The 23,567-nt window shown below is 34.5% G+C and overlaps 3 protein-coding genes across 3 annotated transcripts; all 3 read left to right on the forward strand.

Annotated features, from left to right (window-relative positions):
• Nucleotides 1-1,379: 1,379 nt before the first annotated feature.
• Nucleotides 1,380-7,641, forward strand: LOC148630208 (V-set and immunoglobulin domain-containing protein 1-like). The gene is made up of 5 exons (XM_088563207.1): nt 1,380-1,576; nt 2,688-2,868; nt 3,128-3,301; nt 4,289-4,417; nt 4,784-7,641. The coding sequence occupies exons 1-5, from the start codon at nt 1,535-1,537 to the stop codon at nt 4,861-4,863; spliced, it is 606 nt and encodes a 201-aa protein (XP_088419333.1). The 5' UTR covers nt 1,380-1,534; the 3' UTR covers nt 4,864-7,641.
• A 5,074-nt stretch (nt 7,642-12,715) lies between these two features.
• LOC148630209 (cell adhesion molecule 2-like) lies at nt 12,716-15,301 on the forward strand. The gene is made up of 6 exons (XM_088563219.1): nt 12,716-12,752; nt 13,015-13,133; nt 13,314-13,494; nt 13,679-13,852; nt 14,371-14,499; nt 14,746-15,301. The coding sequence occupies exons 1-6, from the start codon at nt 12,716-12,718 to the stop codon at nt 14,823-14,825; spliced, it is 720 nt and encodes a 239-aa protein (XP_088419345.1). The 3' UTR covers nt 14,826-15,301.
• A 3,551-nt stretch (nt 15,302-18,852) lies between these two features.
• On the forward strand, nt 18,853-23,537 carry LOC148630210 (uncharacterized). Its single transcript, XM_088580397.1, has 5 exons — nt 18,853-18,858; nt 19,444-19,624; nt 20,471-20,650; nt 21,054-21,179; nt 22,998-23,537. Exons 1-5 carry the CDS (start codon nt 18,853-18,855, stop codon nt 23,102-23,104), a joined length of 600 nt encoding a protein of 199 aa, XP_088436523.1. The 3' UTR covers nt 23,105-23,537.
• Nucleotides 23,538-23,567: the final 30 nt, after the last annotated feature.

A 23,567-nucleotide genomic window follows, 5' to 3' on the forward strand; every position in this document is an offset into this window, starting at 1 on the left:
TTTTGGCACTTACGATAATTGATTGCGTGTGGAAACGAAATTGGCTTATGTGTGCAAAACTTAATTTCTAACTAAATTTTCATAATACCTGTTTTGTTTTACTTCTAAAGAAAGTTTTTATTCGATACCGAGGGCAAAAAAAGATATACTAGTAAGCTATAAAAGGAAAAAATCAAAATTAATTATCTTCCTTGATAATGTTTCAGTGCCGACATTAAAGATTAAGGAGTTGTTATAATGCATGAAAAAAAACAAAGACGTAATGAGATAAAACATCAACAATAAATTTGACTCTAAATATCATGCTCAAAATCCTACTCCCACCATCCAGTGAGCTATAATTAGTAGTCGAGCTGAGGAAGAAAGTAATTGAGATACTACGGTGCTTTGAATCAATGCTTGCACTGAAACGTCTGGCGTCCCTATTGTATAAATATATCAGTTATAACCACTAAATGGTAAGGAGTCACCGGGGACTGTATAATACGATATTTGGAAACTATTAAGTAAATGTGTAAATGTTCTATTTCATTTTTTTTTTTTAAGTTCTGTTACCACTTTCACCCATGTCAGAAACCTATGCAGTGTTACGTGATATATCGTGATTTTTCATTGTGTCCATTCGTAGTTTGACATCTGTGATCGCATCACGGGGGCTTGCTCCCTCTATCAAATATCCAGCCCCACTAATATATAACCTATACATACTAGTGGGACTGCATGTTTGATAGGGGGAGCAAGCCTCTGTGATCGCATCAACCCCATGCGACTAGTTCGAGAAATTACGACGGTTTAAACGAGGAAGAAGGTTAATACTATTGCACAAAGAACGTTCATTATCTTTTAGTCAACATTTGCCAGACAGATTATGTTGTATTGCCCTGTGACATCATGATACGGGATTATTCAAAACCAAATTCTAACTAAATATAGAGAAAGATAAATCTAATTTGTTTCCTATAATTGCCTTGATTTCTCCCTTTAATATGGTACCAATGGTGTTCTCTTTATTCCGGGTAAGCTAATAATAACAAATCCATAGTAAATATGTGGTGCAATGACAAAGTCATAAACAAACAAAGTAATTCGGAGGACTATTTAAGATAGATACCATATCGTGTGGCATATTGTGTGGAGCGACAAATCACAAAAACTGCATTATTTGACAATAATCACCTTTTGATAAAAAAATGTTTATGCGAATTCTAATAACTCTGTCATTCGTAACAGGTAAGTGTCTCTTTTAAATTTTTTTTGTTTTAGAAGGGGCATCGTTGTTATTTTCAAACCATCTGTCAATAATTCCAATTTACAACAATTAAAACGAAACAAAAATCACATGATTATAGAAACAGAGATTAAGTAAGTTTCGAACAATACAAGCATGAACAATAATCATAATTAAAACCTAAATAAGACAAATATTTATTTTACGATTTCGATTTCGTCTATTGTAGCAATAGAAGGAGCGACCTGGGTGATCTCTCCTTACAATACATCTGCTGTGATTGGTCAGAATGGAACCCTGGCTTGTATGGTCGTTAAAGGAAATGGAGAGACTGTACAATGGAAAAGGGTAGGACACTTTATGGTCGATTGTATAGTTTTCCTCAGTCTTCTTTCCATTTCTAACTGCCTTTTTATTTAGCACTTTTCACTGGTATGGGGAAAGACGGGTTTTCGGAAAACACGCCGTCACTCCTACAAGCCATACGACTAATATACAAAGAGGCATTCGAATGTTAGGCACCGACCATTTTTATACAAGGGGCTGGGATTATTTTGGGAAAAAATAAAATTATTCCAACTTTCAGCAAAACATTTTTTTACTCAGCCATGGACGAATAAAAAAATTATTCAATCTTTCCCCCACTACTTAACAATGTATATTTTCAAATGTTTGTTTGTTTGTTGGGGTTGAACGTCCGAGGAGCAATATTTCAGCTATATTCAGACGATGAACATGAAATTGATGATAAAATGAACATGAAATGATGATGAAATGAAAAAGGGATGGGACACAAGGACAAAGGGGTCGACAAATTTTGATTGCCACTGGAAATAGGGAGAGTGGGGTAGGGTCGGGCAATTTGGCCTCCTATGGTTCCTACTCCGGGAGAATACCACAGTAGGGTTCTTTAATGTGCGAGGAACGTGGCATCTTTCCCAACACGGTGCACCACTATGGTTTGCGGTCAGGTTTTCCGTATTATAGCTTGACAACCCCAGCATGTAACACGCCAAGGGTACCCCATTCCAACACCTGGGGCACACTACCCAGTTGATCTGTGGGCAGAGCGCCCTAGCTCCCGGCTAGGGTTCTGAGCACTATTTAGTCGCCTTTTACGACAAGCTTAGCGCTGCTGCAGGCCTATTCTTTTAACACCCGGACCTGCACGGGGCTATATTTTCAAATAATGTTTTTCTCAACATAAAATCCCAGCCCACACACCCTCGAGAAGAAAATGGTCTGTGCCGTGCATGCCTTGAAAATTTCCATTTATGGATTTTTTTTCTTACAGCGTTTCCTTTGTATGGTTTCAAACACTTTTTAAGAAATTTATATTGAACTGGTCACACTAAAAAAATCAAGTTGAGTGAATGACGCATTCTCAAAATACATATAAAATTATAGGGGTTTACTTATAATTTTTTATAAGAATTAATCATTATATTTTTTGTTCTAGGTATCTGGTGGTTCTGTTGTAGTCTTGACTTCAGATAGTACTGTACTGGTACAAGACAAAACGAAGTACGCGGTATCTGGAACAACCAATTTGACCATTGTTAATGTCCAGTCTACAGACGAGGGTCTATACCAGTGTACGGTGGGATCTACGACAAAAGACGCATATCTACAAACCGTTGGTGAGTAACGTAAAGACTGAGGTACTGGACTTGTAAATTGTTTTGTCGTTACAATTTCAAAAGCGGGACTAAACTAAGATTCGATGAAAAACAAACACAACTTGCACATATAAACTAGATTTAAATTATATAATGAAAGTAAGCTCTGATTGTGGCACTTACTATTTTATTTTGTACTTATTTTTTTCTTCAGTGGATAAATGACTATGGACTAGAACTGATCTAATAAACCAGTCACATATTTACTTCGATTTTTTAGTGCTGCCTACCAATGTATCTACCTACTGGGAAGCCTCACCCACTATTGGTCACATTGTTAACATTACCTGTAGAGCCACCTATGGTAATCCACCTCCTTATCTGAGGCTGTACAAGGACAACATTGACATCACAAGCATGTCTTACTACTACACTGAGAACATCAGGTCAAGTGGTGAGTACGATCTTAACACTTAAACTAAAACCTCGGATCGAGTGGTGAGTTCTTTCTTAATACTTGAATTAGTACATCGGATCGGATGGTGAGTACAGTCTTAATACTTAAGTTAAAACCTTGTATCGAGCGGTGAGTTCATTCCTGATACTTTACTTAAAACGTCGGATCGAAAAGTGCGTTCATTCTTTATATTTAAGTGTACACGTCTGATTAAGTGGTGAGTTCGGTCGTTGCAATTCACTTTAAGCATCGAATTAATTGGTAAGCACAATCTGAATTAATTACTAAAGCACCATTTTTATTCTTCAAAGTAAACATCAATTCAGATGGCGAGTACAATTTTAATGCCTGTTTATAAAAGCATCGGATCGAATGTTAAGGACATTCAAATATTCCATTGAAAGATTCTGTCACTGTTATCAGATCGAGTGATGAGGTTAACTGAACACCTGAAAGGTTGAGTAGATGGTACTCACGCGTGCACATGTGTGTCTTTTCATTTGTTTGGACTAGAAAAGCTAATCAAGTGTCAGTCCCTGTAAGAATCAGACAGTCGGTGAAATATGGTATAAAAAAAACACCATTTTGATAGTGTAATTTGACTATTTGCGCCATCAGAATCAAGGAAAACAGACAAGATTGTTCATATCATGCTGGACCGCTGAGTTACAATTACTGAAATGCACTGAAAATGAACATTTCAAGGACAGATAACTGTATCAAAAACCTCATTTTTCTAATATTCTGTTGAAAAGTCAGTGATGCAGAGATCAAATAATGGTCTTTTCTGATAGAGAAAGTATCCTTGAGTGATATAACATTATTATATCGGTAGGGTTTTGACATGCATGTTTCAGATATTTTCCCATTTTGCCTGATTCTTACAAAAACTTACACTTAAAAGAGAATCCATATTTAATTCTAATTCGTTTTACTGAAACTTCGTAAGTTGTATTTTTGAACAGTCAACCTGTTAAATTTCAGGTTATGGTGACGCCGTCCTTACCCAGACACTGACCTTGACCTCCCTAGATGTCAACAAGGATATCCGATGTGAAGTGGAGTATGACGGCCTCTACAACCAAATGAACTACACCATGAACACAAATCTTAGTAAGCTCAGAATATTTCTTAAACCCCGTGTAGATATGAAACTTTCTTTCTGTTTTATTTCGCTGTTATTCTCTAGTTCGTCCTTTATCCAGATTATTTTTGTGAATTATAGCATATAACTCATTACAACAGATTCTGACTAAAATTGGTTTATGCGTTGTTTTTAGGGGACAGTGTGACTACATTTCATTTTAGGTCATAGAACATTTTATGAGACAATATTACTATATATATCACTAAAGGTCAAAGTCACGGTCATTGTGCAGCGGAGGGATATTGTTAATAAATGTATAGTATATCAATGTCACGTACTCCACTATGAACAAATATAATTAATACTAATGATATTTTTTTACTTTTTTTCAGATGGAGGCGTAAATATGAAACTCCATCGTCTGGCCGTATGTGCGATTGTGTTTGTTATGGGAGTTCAGAGGTTTTTATAAAGTATTATACGACCTTTGTTCTTATATACTTGTATATTATTACCTCCACGAGGGCTCCTAGCTTTTTACTGTGATATGTTGAATATTAATCCGAACCTATTGAAACATTTCCGTGTGTGCTATGTAACATTTATATAGGTCATTTTACAAATGTATGTCATGATATCTCTAGCTTCTAGCTTTCGGGAACTATTAGAAACATACTACTTATGAACTTAATAATGGTTTGTCGTTTCTTGGTTCTACAGATGTTTCTAGACAGGGACAATAAATAGGAGAAATTTGATATTGAAAATATAAAGGTTCGTGTACATTTTGGCTTGTCCATTAAGGAACGGCATTTAGAATAAGTATGAAATAAACTTAACACAAAAAAAAAAACAGGAACAACGATACACTTCGCGTCATAACACTAGGGGTCGTTAAACCAAGTGTATCGTTGTTGTTATGAAGTGACACCGTTCACACTTTAGTATTTCCATTCATATTGAAAAGAATTCAGTTTATCATACTGACAGATAAAATTGTCATGTTATGGGAAAGTCATCCTCCCAAGTCAGGGTTTTGAGTCCACCCTCCCTCCCCCGACATCACTCATTCATATTTAGCGGGTATCGTCCAGCGCCATCTAGTGAGTTACCTAAATTTAACCAGGATCCAAAATCCAATCCAATCAAATCACTCGTAATAGAAAGAGTAATCAAGGGAACAAAGGTTATAGCGGTAATCAAAAGAATGTAATCCAGGGACAAAGGCCAGACATGGAAAACAGACATACACAACAAAGAACATAAAGTAACTAAAATCATACATACAAAATAACAAAAGCAAATGAGAAACTAGGACTCCACTAAAAACTGGGAGCATGGACCAGGTGCACCGGTAGGGTAAGCGTCCTCTGCTCTTCTAGAAACACCCGCCGAGTTGCTCATAAAAAGTCAAGTCCGGGGTAGACAAACGAGGGAGAGAAAACTATGCCCCGTTGGATAAATCAGTTTTCATGGTGCAGATGGATACACCATAACGATGCACGAGTTCATGATGACGACCATAAAACTTCTGTAGTGATGACTTCAATCTTGTAGCCACATAACCCTGTTCCAGAAGCCTATTTGTTAGAGTTCTAGCGCGATACAAAAAGCTCTGGCATAACGTATGAGTTGTGATATGAACACCCCATACGCAGGTGCTGAAGGGATGTTGCCACAGATGAAAAGAAAGTTGACAATTCTGAATGAAAAGTCGTCACGTTTGTCGTAAAGTTTGGTCAATAGTTTTCCTTTACCATCGATTTCTAAGTGTAGGTCAAGATATGAGGCCGACCTCCCAGTGTCTGTAGCATCCTTTATTCCAAGTTCTTTGGGGGTAGATGCGATGTATCAAATCCCTAAAATTAGGATTGTTTAAAGATAATACGTCATCTATATAGCGGAAACTGAGATACTCTTTGATATAACTTACAAAATGGCTACATACACATAAAGTCATTTTGTTTTCGCTAAAGACTCTAAACAGAATCTACAGTTATCATTTTTTGGTCATATTGAATCATTTGTGACATCTTGCAACTATCAGTTACTCGTATCATTGTTTACCTTTCCACAGACATTTTATGTCAAATCAGTTTTCATTGGTGCTTTGCACCCGGAGAAGCAACCAATCGGAATTGGCTGGACGATACCCGCTAAATATGAAGGAGTGATGTCAGGGGTTTGAGGGAGCGAGGGTGGACTCAAAACCCTGACTTGGGAGGATTTGGGAAAGTGGGGGTGGGATAAGTCGAGTTGTTTGCTTCGTTCTGTAGTGGACATTTTTTGCTAAAACTTAACACGTTTGGGTGTGAAACAATGAACTCACAATATTTAAAAAAAAAAAAAACATAGCTATTTTTGTATGTTTTCACAATTTGTTCTCATGTTTATGATATTTGTTATGGTCGTTGCAATAACCTGACAAGCTTTTAGTTATTTTTAGAGTTCGTGCAAAAACGACATGTACCGTGCGTAAATACTATTATTCTTGAATGAAATAACTATGATGTATTCTTTGAACTGACATTGCACTCTGTATTATCATTTCTGTATTTCGTTTAGTGTAAAAACTTATGGATACAGATGATTTCTAGTTGTGCACGATGTTGTTGGTATTATCTTTATTTGTTAATAATATGAATAATTTTACCTGAGGGAGGAACCATTTACTTTAGGGGATTACAGCTGTAAATAAAAAGAAAGAATTAGTTTACAACTTTACAAAAAATGTCGATAGTAAGTTCTGAGAGAACACCGGGAGACTCGTGGCAAAAAAATCGAGATTGTTCCATATCAATAGGATTGCAATTGAAGCTGAATACTTCAGATTGAAATTACGAACGAAAAATATCCAGCCGTCTCTAATCAAATAGTTGCTCCCTTCTCTTAGCAGAAGTTAAAGAACCGTGCAGTGTGACAGTGTTTTTATTGTTCTTGGATGAGTGATTTCTAGTCCGGACTCTTAATTAGTTTTAGATGTTGAAATAGTTAAGACTCTCGATCTTTGTCTTTTTTTTCGGGATCAAGTTCGAAAGTTTGATAGGCTTTTATTCTACATTTTCGCATTGACCTTTCAGTTAAACTGATTAATGTAAAATCTTGCCGATTTGTATGATGTGTTCTCTGAAAGGAAAGTAGAATATAGGGTCTTACAGTGTCACTTTTGGTGCTAATATGACATGACTGAGTCTGTTGAATATATATGTATTTTATTGTACATTTTTTGTGCGAATAATATTGAATTCTATATACGGAATAAAAACGCTTGTTTGATTTTTGCTTTTTATCTTATTGACGTTAAGTCATCAAAGTTTATCACTTCAAGCTATATCGGTGCCGAGTACTTTACTGTTTATAGTTTTTACCAGTTGCATGTGTGATAGTGTTTTTACTTGGCCTGTCAAAATATTTGCCCAATGTAGCAGGACATTTGTTCTTTTGAAAACGAGGCTTTTCGTTTAAACTATAATCTGACTTTTATGCTACCTGCATGTGCTCACTGATATCATCAACTAAACTTTCGATAACAGCGGAGTTCTCCCTTTTAGTTTTACTACTAACGCCACGTCTTATACTATTGCCTGAAACAAAACAAATAAAAGAACAGCGTTCCAATGTCCCCCGCGAAAAAAATGCGGAAAACTAAATTCATGGAAAGTCCAAGGGCCATAACTTCCATAAAAATCAATTTACCGTAACCAAAGTAACTTCCGTAAAAATCTTTCAACCGTAACCGAAGTCAAACTTAATCTGTAACTCTTCATACTAAGGCCACATTCCAAAACAAACTTACTAGGTAAAAGTATAAGAAAAAAAAGTGCAGAAAACGCAGACGGACGGATGCCCGGCATTTCCTTGTCTCCTCGCGACGAGTCGCGTGGGACAACAAATAAACAAACAAACTGATTGTGAGTTTTAATTGAAGACATGAAACTGGAATTTAAGCTAAAATACTGAATTTCAGATCTTAGTGAAAAAGGGACAAAAACATACGGCAAGTCAGACCAAGCAAAATTTAATCTGTGCGACAAATCAAAACTCAATGCTTACATGTGGTGTACCAATCTAATCAAAATTAAATTTTTATTTACGCTACTCTCCATATACTTAAGAATAATTTGTAAATGACACGTATGGTTATAAGTATTCAAAGCAAAACTAAACAACAAAGTAAACGGACAAACAGAAAAACTCATCCTAATCGGATTTACTGGGTCATTTCCGCTAAATAAAAAAAAACACTTCGGGTAATCAGAAAGGCCCAGTAGTCACCCCTTCCCCCAAAAAATACAATAAAACAAAATTAATTGTGAAATGTGTTGATACATTCAGCGAACATGTCTTTTAGTCAATTATTATGAAATATGCATTGATAAAATAGTAAAAAAACAAAACAAAAAAACAAAAACAAAAATTATAATTCCACAATATGAGAACATTTATGAACAAAATTGAGAACTCTGCGGACTAAGTGATGATACAAGGAATGCCCGATGTGCATTTGAGGTCCTTGACAGGCCGTTCTGAGGTGGAAGAGCGAAAAATGAGACATTTGTTTTTCACGAATGATTGAGAAAACTGTACATTTTAACCTCTGTAGACAAGCAACCGCTTAAAGGTTAGCACCGAATCCTTATATTGCTATGTAGATTAATTTAACGGTCATTCTACTTACGCCACCCTCTTTATTCTCAAATCGAAATTTGGATTTTTTTATTGTTTCAATTTTGAAAATGTTTAACTGGATGTGATATCATCTAAACTTATTACATTTTGTTCATGTATAAGTGCTAGTATACAATTACTTATGAGTTAAATACAACGGGAAGCTAAAAAATCGTTATCAATATACGGAGGGAAATCCCGGCAAGATCATCAGTTAAATTTCTCTGTTGATACATACATGTGTATGAAGTTACTAAGCAAACCTTTAGTTATTATTACGTTAATAACGGGGAAAAGCGTATATAAACTCAATAAATGCATCAACGTATTATACTATATAGCCAATATCTAAAAAGGCCTACTCTAAAACATCGATTATTGCTGCTCGGGCGTTAAACCCCAACAAACAAAAAACTAAAACATAGGCTGGCCTAATTAGCCTTGTCTGGTCTCGATTTTGGCATGGACTGGCTTGGCCTGGCCTCAATTTTGGCTTGGTTAGGCCAAAATGTAGAATAGGCATAACCTGGAAAATTTAATAGCCTGGCTTGGCCTGAACATTTTTTGCCTTATTTTATTTTGTCTTTTGCTCTTTTTAAAAGTTGATATAAGTTATGACAAAAAATCGTTTAATTTCCGTTTCATATTGAAAAAAAAAAACGAACTTTTTATTCATGTGTTAGTATAAAATAAACACCTATCGAAAATTAGCTTTTGGTTGGTATATGCGGGTTATAAATTCAAAAAATGTTTTATAAGTTTCGACTTGTGATAAGACAAATTCCTGTTTTTAATAGATTGTTTATACGGGTTTAATCATATTTCAATTTTATTTTCCTTGCTTTTTTTTTAATTGTCATAAAGAAGTCTGTCAGCACTAAGTTCAGTTACAATCACATGTCTTCCTTTAACTGTTCTTCAGACTAATGTAACTACATGGCACCATAAAATGCTAATTTTCAAGAGGGTTTGGGTCATTAAAATAATGGCATTCTTGTATTTTTTTTTAATAATAACTACTAATTCGTGTATATTTTCACATCGGTATTCAATCCCATCCTGTCAGGACAAAAAGCATTCCTGACAGAAAGAGGATATCTGTTTTTAAATTTTGATAGACACCTTTCTGCTTACTAGTTGACATGTTGCATATTTTCGACCTATACTTTATAAAATGATAAAAGGTTAAGAACCTCACAACAGATTAGCTTGTCAATTTCCAGTTTTGTAGATTCATTTTTATGCAACTGAATAGTTACGACTTTAAATTCGATTATGAGATTAAAATATATAATGAAATGACTTTTCTATGTTACGTTTTCTTCTTCTTGATCTTCCATGATGAAATCTGAAATGCCGGGGGACCATGTCCTATTCTATTTGGTGTAAATTTATGCGATATCTCAAATCAAATTATTATTTGTTTTGTTTTTTTTTTTTTCATATCATAGGGATAACTATATTTTGAAAGTTAATATTAGGTCTCCTTCGAATTAAAAAAAGATGACATAAGTTCCATCCACGTTGATAGCTGCACAAATAGCATAAAGTTTTGGCAATTAATTTTTGTGCAGTAAAAAGTCAAGTTTTTTGTGAGAGAATATAAAACATTGTTTATATAAAAGGGAGATCATTACAGGTCATACTACATCTATTGTTATTGCATTTGAAGCAAAACTCGTCATTTCAACTTGTTTTCTCTGTAACTCATAACATATTATGATTTTGCACATTGACTGAACAATGACTCCAATTTTATTGAAGAAAAGATACAAGATAGATTCAGTCATTATTTTAACCAAAATGACCCGGCTAAGCCCGGCTATTAAATTTTCCAGGGCAGGCCAATCCTACTATAGTCTGCCGTCGCCACGCCTAAATTGAGGCTAGGCAAGGCTAAGCCAAAATCAAGACTAGGATAAAGCCAAAAGCAAAACAAGACCAAAAATCGAGACCAGGTCATGCCATGTTTTAGAGTATACCATTCCAACACAGTAAATACCTTATAGAATTTAACAAGTGTATTACCCCTCGTTTAAGCAGAGCAATAAATCCGCGGCAACAGAACTATGACAAATTCCTCGAACTAATACAAAAAAGTAATACATTGACACAAAGACACATTAATAGCCCGTGAACAGGCGCATGATATCTGCGGTTGGGTTGAGCTAGTTTCATAAGGCTTCAAGGTTAGGTCATACTTAAATGAAACAACTGATATCTTCAATTCCATCCATGGAATATCTAATCATACATAGGGATGCTATCAAGGGTCGAAGATCTCTCTTTGCAAAATATCTCAAAGTTCAAAGAATAGACAATGATTTGAACATCGTGTATGGACCATATTGCCTTAAAAATCGGGCGAGCTATATCATTTTTAATTAAGAACCTGCAAGGTGATTTTTTTTTCCGAGAGAAAGTAAAGACAAATGCCTAAGGGGTAAAAACTGCTCACCTCGATATTTTAAAACTTAGTTAAAACTTTATAAAACAAATGTTTGCGGATTCTACCGACATCGTTCTCGCAATAACACCATCCGCTGAGCATCTAATGTCAATAATTTTTTTCATTGCTCTTTTTTTCTAGTTAAAATACAATATCAACATGGTTATTTGTCCCTAAAATGATATAAAAATATAAAAGATTAAGCTGTTTATGTGTTTTTTTTTATTTTTGTTTTTGTTTTTGTTCTTGTTCTTGTTTTTGTTTTTTTTGCTTTTTTTTTGTTCAACTACATTGTATTTGTTTTCTCTTGCTTCGTGCATTATAAATTTTATTTGTCACTATATTCTCTTGTAAACAGGAAACAAAGATGTACATATATATAAATACAGCATTAACACTAAATACTAAGGAAGATCTAAATCCAAAAATAAATGATATATATGAAATATTCCAAACCCAAAATATTGAAATAGGAAGCTTAATCCAGCACCTACAGGTAATACAATGTGAAATAAAGCCTAGCACCTACAGGTAAACACAATGTGAAATAAAGCCTCTGTGTTTAAGGGGTTTTGAATTTTTTGGAAAGCAAATTTCGATAAATTATCTATAATATTATTCTGACAATACAATTTTGGCAACTTGGCTATTGAATATCCCGGGGATATTTGGCAGGAGACGAGTTTTGGGTAAAATTAGTTACAGTGTATTCCTGGTACATAGAATCAAAACATTTTGTGTTCCTTCGAAGAAACTCATTATGTTTGCGATGTAGGTATGAGTTTCATACAATACATATGCATTACTTAAATACAAGTAATTGGCTTAATTCAAAATGTTTTTATACATAATTATTTTGGATGGGGTTTGACAATCCAGTTTGATGTTGTTTGCTATGGTTTTGTTATATTCTTAGTAGTTTCGATTTGTTGCTATTGGTGTGGTGTCAAAATAATAACAAGTCAGTTACATAGGACAATGCAGTGTATGAAAACATATCTAATTACCCTGATAATCCCAACAATATACATTTTTGTACAAACTAGTCAGAAACAGTCTAGCTAATTTGTTATGAAATAATAACTATTAGTTATCATCGATACTGGGGACCATGGTCTCAAGTAAACAAACTTTTGAACTGTATTTAAGGCAATGATGGACTCGGGTCATTCTCAGAATCGCCAGGATAATACATAGTATCTGAGCAATGTTCAGTGTTGTGACTTTCTTATCTTTGCTGGCCGGTAAGTTAACTTTGATTTCTTCCGTTTCCTTTCTCTTCCGAAAATTTGTTTTCCAACTAGATGAAATATAAAACTAACGGTACTTTTTTGCACTTTCTCTTTTCTGTTTTTAAACGAATTCGATCACAAATATATGTGCAAAACCGGGATGCCAATTCATAGTTGATGCGTTGAACTATGTATTATTTTCGACAAATACCTTTTAAATGCTGAGTATAAAAAAAAACCCAATAAACAACAAGTTTATGTTTTACTTCTGCAGTGAGCCAAGCAGCTACATGGTATATATCACCATTCAACACTTCAGCTGTTCTCGGACAGAATGGCACATTAGCGTGTATTGTGACTAAAGGAAGTGGAGAGTCTGTTCAATGGAAAAAAGTAAGTCATCATTACCAGTATTTGAAATATGTTGACACGTAAACATTGCTGTTTTATATAAATCTGACATTATCTCTGTAACTTAACAATGGTTGCTATTTTATATAAATCTGACATTATCTCTGTAACTTAACAATGGTTCAGATTAAGTGCAGTATACTTCCCTCATTTCGTGTACAGGTTTCTGGACAAATACAGACCCAGCTCACTCTGGACAGTACAATCTTAGTTCAGGACAAAACAAAGTATGCTGTTAGTGGTACTGCCAATCTTACAATAGTTAACGTCCAGACGACAGACGAAGGACTTTATCAATGTACAGTGGGTGCAACTACTAAAGATGCATACCTTCAAACTGTGGGTACGTAAATAATTATAATGTTTTGATGGTTTCCAATTTGATTAACACACGATGTTTTGTTAGCCTCCATATTGTTACTTCTAGTGGTTTGTTTCTATAGTCAATTGATTGTGTGCACGCACATATAAATCGATTTGAAACAACGAATTAACTTCATTACTTACAAAACAAATTCCCGTTTCAGTACTACCCACCAATGTATCTACCTACTGGGAAGCCTCACCCACTATTGGTCACATTGTTAACATTACCTGTAGAGCCACCTATGGTAATCCACCTCCGTATCTGAGGCTGTACAAGGACAACATTGACATCACCAGTATGTCTTACTACTACACAGAGAACATCAGATCAAGTGGTGAGTACGATCTTAATACTTAAATTAAAACCCTGACGGAGTGGTGAGTTCATTCTTAATACTTGAATTACAACATCGGATCGAATGGTGAGTTCAATCTTAATACTTAACTGAAAATTTTAGATCAAATGGTGAGTTCAGTCTATTACGTCAGTAAAAGCAACAGATTAAGTGGTCAGTTCGTTTGTTGTTTCAGTTAGTTTTTACTAATTTATTTAGCAAGTATGTTTTACCTGAAGATATTATAAGCTACATCTATCAAATGATAATAAGTTCACTTAACATGCTTAATATTAATTCATGTAAATTTCTATTCATTATATATATTTTTACTAAACTTATTTTTTTGAATTCCAGTATAGATTTCATTCATCATGGTTTTCGTTGATGAATTTTAATGCTTATTTTACAAGTAAAGCGCTTAGAGTAGTTGTGTTATTAGAAGTTATGACCTATACAAATGTAATGTAATAATAATAATAATAATAATAATAATAGATAATTAACCAAAATGACAGGTTATGGTGACGCTGTCCTTACCCAGGCACTGACATTAACCTCCCTAGATGTCAACAAGGATATCCGATGTGAAGTGGAGTATGACGGCCTCTACAACCAAATGAACTACACCATGAACACAAATCTTAGTAAGTTCTGATTTTTTTAAATAAGTAAAATCAAAAAGCATAAAGTCAGAACTCAATTGAAAATATAAAACAATGTGAAATATCTTCCAAAATGTATATGAAAAGAACAGATCGATATTGTGCACTAGTATATAACCTAAATCCAAAATAGTAAACCCCTTCAAATAAATATGCATTTTTGAGGCTACACATGTATTACCCGTTTTCTACATATGCTATTCACAGTTTCCTATACTTTCTTTGTAGATGGTGCCTCCTCAATACAGTTACACAGTTTTGTCACAGTAGCCATGCTCTTTATGATCGCTATTGTCCAGGCATTTTAAAACCTGGATCCTGCAGACAACATTAACGAGAATTCCGAACACAGTTTATTTGTCTTCACTGGTTCTTCATTGCCTCAGTCACCGAAGTAATAATTTTACAAACTGAAATGGTGAAGAAACAACAATTTCGAAATCCCGTGGACTGTTTTCGTTTTCGGTCTTCTTGGGACGTTTAACTACCAGTAAGCTAAGCTGTATAAACTTTCAAAGAAGAGCTATCAGCATATAGGGATCACGTGACAAAGCTTTCGGTGTCTGGAATTTAATGACTGGATGTTGTCTATCACTTATTCATTAATTATATTTTTACAATAAAAAGCAATTTTCCATATAAAATATTTTGTTTGATATAATATTTAAACTCGTTATATCTATCGGTTATTTATTTTTATATCAAAACCAATAAAAACAAAATTGTCTGAGACACTAATATAAAAAATATCTTAAAAAAAAACAAATATCTTAAGTCAGAAATAACATAGAGGATGAAACGATGCAATTAAACCATGCCAAGACTACAAATACACTGTCAGGATACTAGACACAAAGTCACTGTCAAAATAATGTAAATTGAAAGGAGCATACATAACGTCAACAGTAAGACAACGGAGAAAACATTGGATAAAGACACAAGAACTAACGCAAATGATCTGACAGCCATAAAAACACAATATCCGAAAACATTAAATATAACTTCATTTAAAAGACAACTAGGAAAAATTAATATTTATACTACTCTAGAGAATTCAAAGCAAAGACAACGAGACATGGTCTCTGCTGAGAAAATACGCATGTAATTAAAGTTTTATATTGATTGTATATGTTACGTTGATATTGTACTTGTTTTAAAAGGTGTAAACATCTGCAACTGAGACAATTATTAGAAAACTTTTGAAACTATGGCGATGTTCATGTTGATAGAATTCATGACAATTTCCATGCAAAAAAAAAACAATAACAACGCAAAGACATAAAATACTAGTAGGCAAGGTTAATGTCAGGAAGAGGCAATGTCAGTTTTATAACATATAAGAGACATAGCCAGTGTCAAAACACCAGAGACATGGCCAGTGTCAAAACATAAGAGACATAGCCAGTGTCAAACATCAGAGACATAGCCAGTGTGTCAAACATCAGAGACATAGCCAGTGTCAAAACATCAGAGACAGCGCCATTGTGTCAAACATCAGGGACATAGCCAGTGTGTCAAAACATCAGAGACATAGCCAGTGTGTCAATATCAGAGACATAGCCAGTGTGTCAAACATCAGAGACATAGCCAGTGTGTCAAACATAAAACCTCAGAGACATAGCCAGTGTATCAAACATCAGAGACGGAGCCAGCGCGTCAAACATCAGAGACATAGCCAGTGTCAAACATCAGAGACATAGCCAGTGTGTCAAACATAATACTTCAGAAGTGATGATTTCAATCTTGTAGCAACATAACCCTGTTCCAAGACTTACTTCAGAGTTTTTCTCAATAAAAAATATCAGGGACAAAATTCATGTTAAAACTTTATGGACTTGGGCCGTGCCAAAACATCATCAATTAAGTTCGTGCCACAACATCATATATTAGGCCGTGCCAAATGTCATAGATTTGGCCCTGCCAAATATCATAGATTAAGTTCGTGCTAAAACATCATAGATTTAGTCCATGCCAAAACATCATAGATTAAGATCGTGCCGAGATATCGAAGACATACAGTCAATATTAAAATATCAGACACAGTGTCAAAAGAAGGTCAATTTGAATAAAAAGAAAACAAATGTGCAACGAGTATTTAAAAAAGGCCTGTATTTTTTTCAGCAGCAGCTAAAGTTATATTTGTTTACATGTTTTCCAACAGACCATTGGAATACCTATGGGTACACATTATGCGACAATTTTGGTCGATCTGTTTCTATATTTATATGAAGGGGTAATCAAGGGAACAAAGGTTATAGCGGTAATCAAAAGAATGTAATCCAGGGACAAAGGCCAGACATGGAAAACAGACATACACAACAAAGAACATAAAGTAACTAAAATCATACATACAAAATAACAAAAGCAAATGAGAAACTAGGACTCCACTAAAAACTGGGAGCATGGACCAGGTGCACCGGTAGGGTAAGCGTCCTCTGCTTTTCTAGAAACACCCGCCGAGTTGCTCATAAAAAGTCAAGTCCGGGGTAGACAAACGAGGAAAGGAAAACAATGACCCGTTAAATAAATCAGTTTCATGGTGCAGATGGACACACCATAACAATCCACAAGTTCATGATGACGACCATAAAACTTCAGTAGTGATGACTTCAATCTTGTAGCAACATAACCCTGTTCCAGAAGCCTACTAGAGTTCTAGCGCGATACAAAAAGTCTGCGTAGTTTCGGCAAGCTCTGACATAACGTATGAGTTGTGATATGAACACTCCATACGCAGGAGCCGAAGGGATGTTGCCACAGATGAAAGGAAAGTTGACAATTCTGAATGAAAAGTTATCACGTTTGTCGTAAAGTTTGGTCAATAGCTTTCCTTTACCATCGATTTCTAAGTGTAGGTCAGGATACGAGGCTGACCTCACAGTGTCTGTAGTATCCTTTATCTCAAGTTCTTTTGGGTAGATTTGATGTATCAAATCCCCGAAATTAGGGTTGTTTAGAGATAATACGTCATCTGTTTAGCGGAAACTGAGATTGGAGGATCTAGCCAAACGATATTCTTTCTTTCTGATCAGATCAGCTATTAAGTCAGCCTCATAAGAGTGAAGGAATAGGTCATCAAGTAAAGGAGCACAATTTGTTCCCATTGGAATGCCGACCTTTTGTTGAAAAACACGTCCACCACACTGGACAAATATGTTGTCGATTAAAAATTCCAGCATTATGTAAACATCTTTCTCTGTATATTTGGAAGACGATTTGGAATTATTTCTTACAAAGTATGAGGAATTTCTACCAAGAACTATATATTTGTATCTAGGTGTACCGTCTTTTTTTGGAAAAACAACGATGTACAATGTTTTTAAGTCGGGATTTGAACTGAGTATGGGGAATAGAAGTTGTTGAAAAATCATAGGTTTTTATGCTATTAAATTCAGATAAGTCTTGAACTGATTGTCTCAAAATTTGTTTCGAATATTTCAGGACCTATGTTTTTACAAGGGCTACTACAGAAAAAAAGAAATCTTCCACAAATTTCAGTTTAAACATTGTATAGGCGACGCATTGTCCCCAAATATTCTAAATTCAAGGATTACTTGTGTTTGCTCTGCATAAATGAATTTGATATTGATTTAGACATCTACAGGACGTTTGGAATCTAAACCTTATTGATCATTTTGACGTTCCAATTTATTGTGAACTTGATAAGCTTTTAAGACCGGGGTATGTTTAGCCTTTGTTGGTATCATCATCAAAGACGTTTTATGGTTCTCATAAGATATTGTAAGGTACAGCTTAAGTCAATATCTAGGACATTCCATTGCTAACTGCATCTAAGCGGTAAATATAAAAAACAAAAACAAAAAAAAAAGAAGAAAAAAAGAAAAACACTCAAATTATTTGAAAATGTATAAATGCTACAACTAAGTTTTCAATTTCGCCCTGCAACAAGTAAGTTGAATTTGACCGGAAATGATTTTTTAAGGCCATATGTATCTAAATGGTCCAAGAATTGACACTATGGTGGTTTTTCTTGCGTCGTAAACACTTGCAAATCGACCACAGGGACTTGAGTTCATGAGTAAGATCCATTAAATGGACAGAAATTGTACTAAAATGCTGTTTAAACTATTCTACTATCCATGGCCATACACTAAAAAACACGTTTTGGACTGGTTCAGACAAGAACAAAATGAGTGTTTGGGCTTTAGGAAATGATTGTGTGTAACGAGATAGGTGTGACACTGGATCACTGGTAGGTGTTTTAATTAGATAGCTTAAAATGTCATTCAATGTGTTGCATAATAACGAATTGAAAGTAGATAAAACTGAGTATGATTCTTTATTCTTATTTAGTATTGTTACATTTGAACAAAGATGGATGTACTGTATTCAATAACAATGTTATGGTTAGGTTTTAAAGGTAAATACCTTAAAATTGCAAGACATTGAAAATGAAGCGCTACTTCGTTCAAGAAGCAAGTATTTATCTAACAATTGTCGTACATCTCAAATTTAGAAAGAAAAGTGCAAAATATTTACAAAGCAAACAAAATTAAACAAAAAGCCATGGCAAATAAAAACATTTTTATTCTGCACTTGTCGGTGGAACTTTATTTACTATCTTACGACACTTCTGTAAACTTTACCAGAATATTTTACAAAGTTCAAAGTTGTACTGATTAACATCCTTCTTAACAAAAACTAGCAGCGGCGGCGAGCACAGTGATATTAGAAAGTCCTACCAACACATCAATTTTGTCGGGTAATAGTGCAGTACTGAAATGCTCTATCCAGTCACAGACAGACGGACAGGCTATCTTCTGGAGGCGGGTAAGTTGTAGTTTTATATCATAAATTCGTTTCCTGAAGATAATACGGACTTCAATCAGAATGTAACATGTGTAAATTTCTTTCCCCTAACGGTTAAGCTATAGAAAATTATTATTTCACTGTGTTATGTTTTAGATGAATAGCACAGGTATAGTTGACAAAATCCTAACATATAACAACAATAGTCTGCAGCAAGATCTATATGAAGTAATAGGATACTACAACTTGCTCATTAAGAGCCCCAGTGTTGAATCTGAGGGTCTATACCAATGTGATACAGGAACTGAAAAGTTTATCGCTGCTCTAACAGTTCTGGGTATGTAACTAACATAAAAAGCATTATCGCACTTTGGCCATTTCATTTTAATAGGTAGACTTTTGTACAATTTTTATAATACTCGCGCAAATACGAGTTTAGAACACACATTCTTCACTTTTAAAAACAGTTTCTAGCTGGGATCCTTTCTTCTTGCAATCATTTTGAGGTCTTGCCGCTGACAAAATTAGTTTACACTTCCGCCGAAGGATTAGGGTATAGATCATCTTTCTATTTTGTCTTTTTTTTTCTAAACTCAGAACTAGCACGTACTTCATCTGATCGTGAAAAAACAACATGTTTAGGGACGACCATTGTAAGTTGTAAGCTTCAATGTGACCGTCTATGGTTATTTAATTAACAGTTAGTAGATTATGTTGGAGAGTGAGGCGTTATTCTCAACTCCATTGTCAAATTCATGAATAATAGACTGATTCTGCAACTATTGTTATCATTGGTAGATGGATTTTCCTTTTATGGCCATTTGCATATTGTTCATTCAAATATTTTCATCAATGGCGGATTTATTCTTCATTTACGTATTGCTGTCTCGGTTATTTGGACGAACTGTTTTATTCAATCACGAGTGGTCAACACAACACAAAATAACACAATTTATTCTGAGGGGTGCTAGCTTAGAATTACGCGGAACTGCAGTGAATATACCACATATACACATGCAGCAGTATCGTTTCGATGATTTGGAAAATAGAAAAGGGTAGGATGGTTTTCGATCGAGAATGAAATCTATCACAACGCAGGTACTTGTAGTTGGCTTCACCTAATTTTTACACCTTTGTATACATTAACTCGGTTTTCTGTAAGTATTCGTTTTCATAATTTCAGTTCCAATGCAGAACCTGACAGTTACATGGGGTCCTGTCATACCATTTACACTGGACACTTGGACCAATATCACGTGTATATCTTCCAGAAGTCGACCTGCGGCAGATCTCAGATGGTTCTATGGAACACACGATATCACTAGCAGAGCTACCTCCTACTACAAACAGACAGGTGCTGATGGTATGGTTACCTTTTTATACTGCTAGAGTCTAGTATAATGTCATCACAAAGTTAATTCAAGTAAAAAATGAAAACTGATAATTGGTAAAAGAGGTAACAACCTTGCCCGATTTTAAAAAAAATAGAATAGCCAGGGATGAATTACAATTTGTAACACTAAAGAAATAGGACAATAAATGGTGCAGAATAAGTTCTCTTACACACAGAGTCCGTTCTTAGAATTAATTTCGCTTGCTCCGTTCAGTTCTCAAAATACATAAATACGCACAGAACAAATCGTTCTGGTAAACAAAAAGTTTATTCGCGCTACAACCCAAGGAGATGGTTCCACTTGATACAACTTGACTTATATGGTACAAAGCAAGTTCTATATACTAATGTTTTAACACAATTTATCCTACAGGATACGGAGATTCCATTAGCACTATTGAGGTGCAGGTAACATCCAGTCAGATTCCATACAGGTGCGTGGCCGACTTACCCGGTCATTCCAGAGTGGGGACTGAATTCTTGTTCCCACCAATAACAGGTAGGATAGCGCTAGTGGGACATTTTGGCTACTATCCAATTGAAAATATCCCAATTAAGTGTACATTGCACGACTTTCATAATTTACATAAACCTACGATGCGTTTTCGCGACATTTTCTAAGAAAAAAGTATTCAAATTACTATAACTACGAAATATTTTTCAGTTGTTCTTTAATGGTAATTTAAGAATGAGTTTCCCAATAACTCTTCGCGCAGCGTTAACATTCCACGTCACTATAACAAATACAACTGCATGCACACGAAATAATTGGGCTTGGCCATTAGAAGCTCCCCTCGCAAACATGACGAAAAAAATGGGAACATAAAGTCCCCTTCGGCAAAGTCGCCGGAACTGTATTGTGTAAGCAAGGAGTAAGAACAAAATCTGCACAAAAGCAAAAGACGTGATACTCGCACAAAAAAAGAAAGTTACATAGCAATATTGCAGCTACTGATAAATGAACCGAATATTACCGAACTGATACAATTTTGGCAGCAGTTAAAAGGAAAGTTTATGGCAAGCCGTTGTGGAATTTATTACATATTTATTAAAATCAATAAATGAATTATTGATATCAATAAATAAATTATTGATATTAAAGATAAATTATTGACATCCATAAATTGTTATTTATTGATATCAATAAATATAACATTTTGATTCACACGTTGATAGATATTGATATCAATAAATGATTTATCAACACGTTAATAAATATTCATTATCATTTATTGATATCAATAAATAGATGAATTATTAACGTGTTGATAAAGAGGGTGCCACTATAGATAGTTTAATGGTGGTCAGAAAAGTGTTTATAATTGCTGATTTTATTTATGATTAGATATTGTCCAGCACCCAGAATCTGTATCAGATTTGATAGCACATGAACTTATATTTATTAACATGTTAATAATTCGTACGATTTATTGATATCAATAAATGGTTTGTCAACATGTTAATAAATATTTATCAACATGTTGTAATTCATCTATTTATTTATCGATATCAATAAATCATTTATGCACATGATAAATATTTATTAACATGCTATTAAATATTTAATTAACACGTTGATAAATATTTATCAACATATTAATAAATATTTATTAATATCAATTAATGGGGAATAAATTCCACAACGGCTTGCCATAAAAGTCCGTATAACTAATGGCAAAAACCGGAAAGTAGGAAACCACCTTAATGGTCCTGATTTGGTTCAGACATTTCAAATTGAAAGATGGGTTAAACCAGGTTTTATAACGCGCTAGACCACCCACTTGCATTGCGGTTCATTATTTAGGTGTATTTCATCACATATGAGCAGCATTAAATTGCCACCAATCAAAATCGGTAAAATCTGTATTCAAAATGAGTAAAATGAGTAGTCGGAAATAAAACATTTTTAGGTAGCTTTAAGACGTATTTTCTTATAACCTTGGTCCAAAAGCCTAAAGCGCAACAGTGGATTCTTTAGAAGTCAGAATAGTCGCTGCTAGCTCAAAAACACCTTAGCAACGCCGTATGCAAAAGGGGTTGTATATTCCAGGGGGTATTTTACTATGCAAGAAAGGGAAATTTAGCTTTAAAATCAAAATTGTCTCGTTTGTAACATATATTTGTACCAAGATGGTCTAAAAATGACGCGGAGGCTGTTTCAGTAGTCTGTCAAATTTCTAGTTCTAGTTGATAAAGGGAATTTGCCATCCTCCTAATTTGGGATTATTAATGGAGAGAGAGCATCATCAATATACCAGCATTGAGAATTTTTTTGTCATGTATCAATTTGAATAAAAAATGTTCTTTAAATTTTCAGATAATGCACTGATGGCAGTTGGGTGCTTCAGATTAATGTCTTTTGGTTTGTTTGTGGTAATAAGTACCAGCAGGCATATTACAAGGGGAGATATTGTAAAAGCTTGATTTCGTGGTGGTTCAGAGAAGACAAAACTTGTCATCTCTTCGTTTGGAATGCTTTTAGTGGAATTTTTTAAACAGGGTGTATGCTAACAAATCATATATAATTGAAGATATCGATACAATCGGGATTATAAGTTCGCTGATGAAAATCTCGGTGAGATGTTAGTGTTGAAATTGGTTAGACAAAGAAAATGATCCTTTTATTTGTATTTGTGATATATATTTATTCGGAACAAACACTGTTTAAATAAATCGGCTAATAACATAGGTATCGTAGCTGGATTAAACATGTAGTAAATAACTCAAATACTTGTTCTTGATTTTGATAATTTTATTAGCTGAACATGGACTAACAAATCAGTTATTGTACACTATTGATTATCTGCTGATTTTAAAGCAGTAATAACATCTTTTATGACCAATTAAATGATGGATTGCAGGCAACATTTTGATTTAACATGCCATT

Source organism: Perna viridis, chromosome 1 (assembly GCF_037379345.1).
Source record: "Perna viridis isolate PV_CMFRI_1.1 ecotype Kerala chromosome 1, ASM3737934v1, whole genome shotgun sequence".
NCBI lineage: Eukaryota > Metazoa > Mollusca > Bivalvia > Mytilida > Mytilidae > Perna > Perna viridis.

Excerpts from the sequence above, each read along its gene's own strand:
- LOC148630209 (XM_088563219.1), top strand. The coding sequence starts at position 12,716 with ATGTTCAGTGTTGTGACTTTCTTATCTTTGCTGGCCG. Across the intron at positions 13,134-13,313 it reads AGTCTGTTCAATGGAAAAAA|GTTTCTGGACAAATACAGAC; the intron begins GTAAGTCATCAT and ends TTTCGTGTACAG. Across the intron at positions 14,500-14,745 it reads CACCATGAACACAAATCTTA|ATGGTGCCTCCTCAATACAG; the intron begins GTAAGTTCTGAT and ends CTTTCTTTGTAG.
- LOC148630210 (XM_088580397.1), top strand. Across the intron at positions 20,651-21,053 it reads CAAACAGACAGGTGCTGATG|GATACGGAGATTCCATTAGC; the intron begins GTATGGTTACCT and ends TTTATCCTACAG. Across the intron at positions 21,180-22,997 it reads CTTGTTCCCACCAATAACAG|ATAATGCACTGATGGCAGTT; the intron begins GTAGGATAGCGC and ends TTAAATTTTCAG.
- LOC148630208 (XM_088563207.1), top strand. The coding sequence starts at position 1,535 with ATGGTCGTTAAAGGAAATGGAGAGACTGTACAATGGAAAAGG. Across the intron at positions 2,869-3,127 it reads CGCATATCTACAAACCGTTG|TGCTGCCTACCAATGTATCT; the intron begins GTGAGTAACGTA and ends TCGATTTTTTAG. Across the intron at positions 3,302-4,288 it reads TGAGAACATCAGGTCAAGTG|GTTATGGTGACGCCGTCCTT; the intron begins GTGAGTACGATC and ends GTTAAATTTCAG.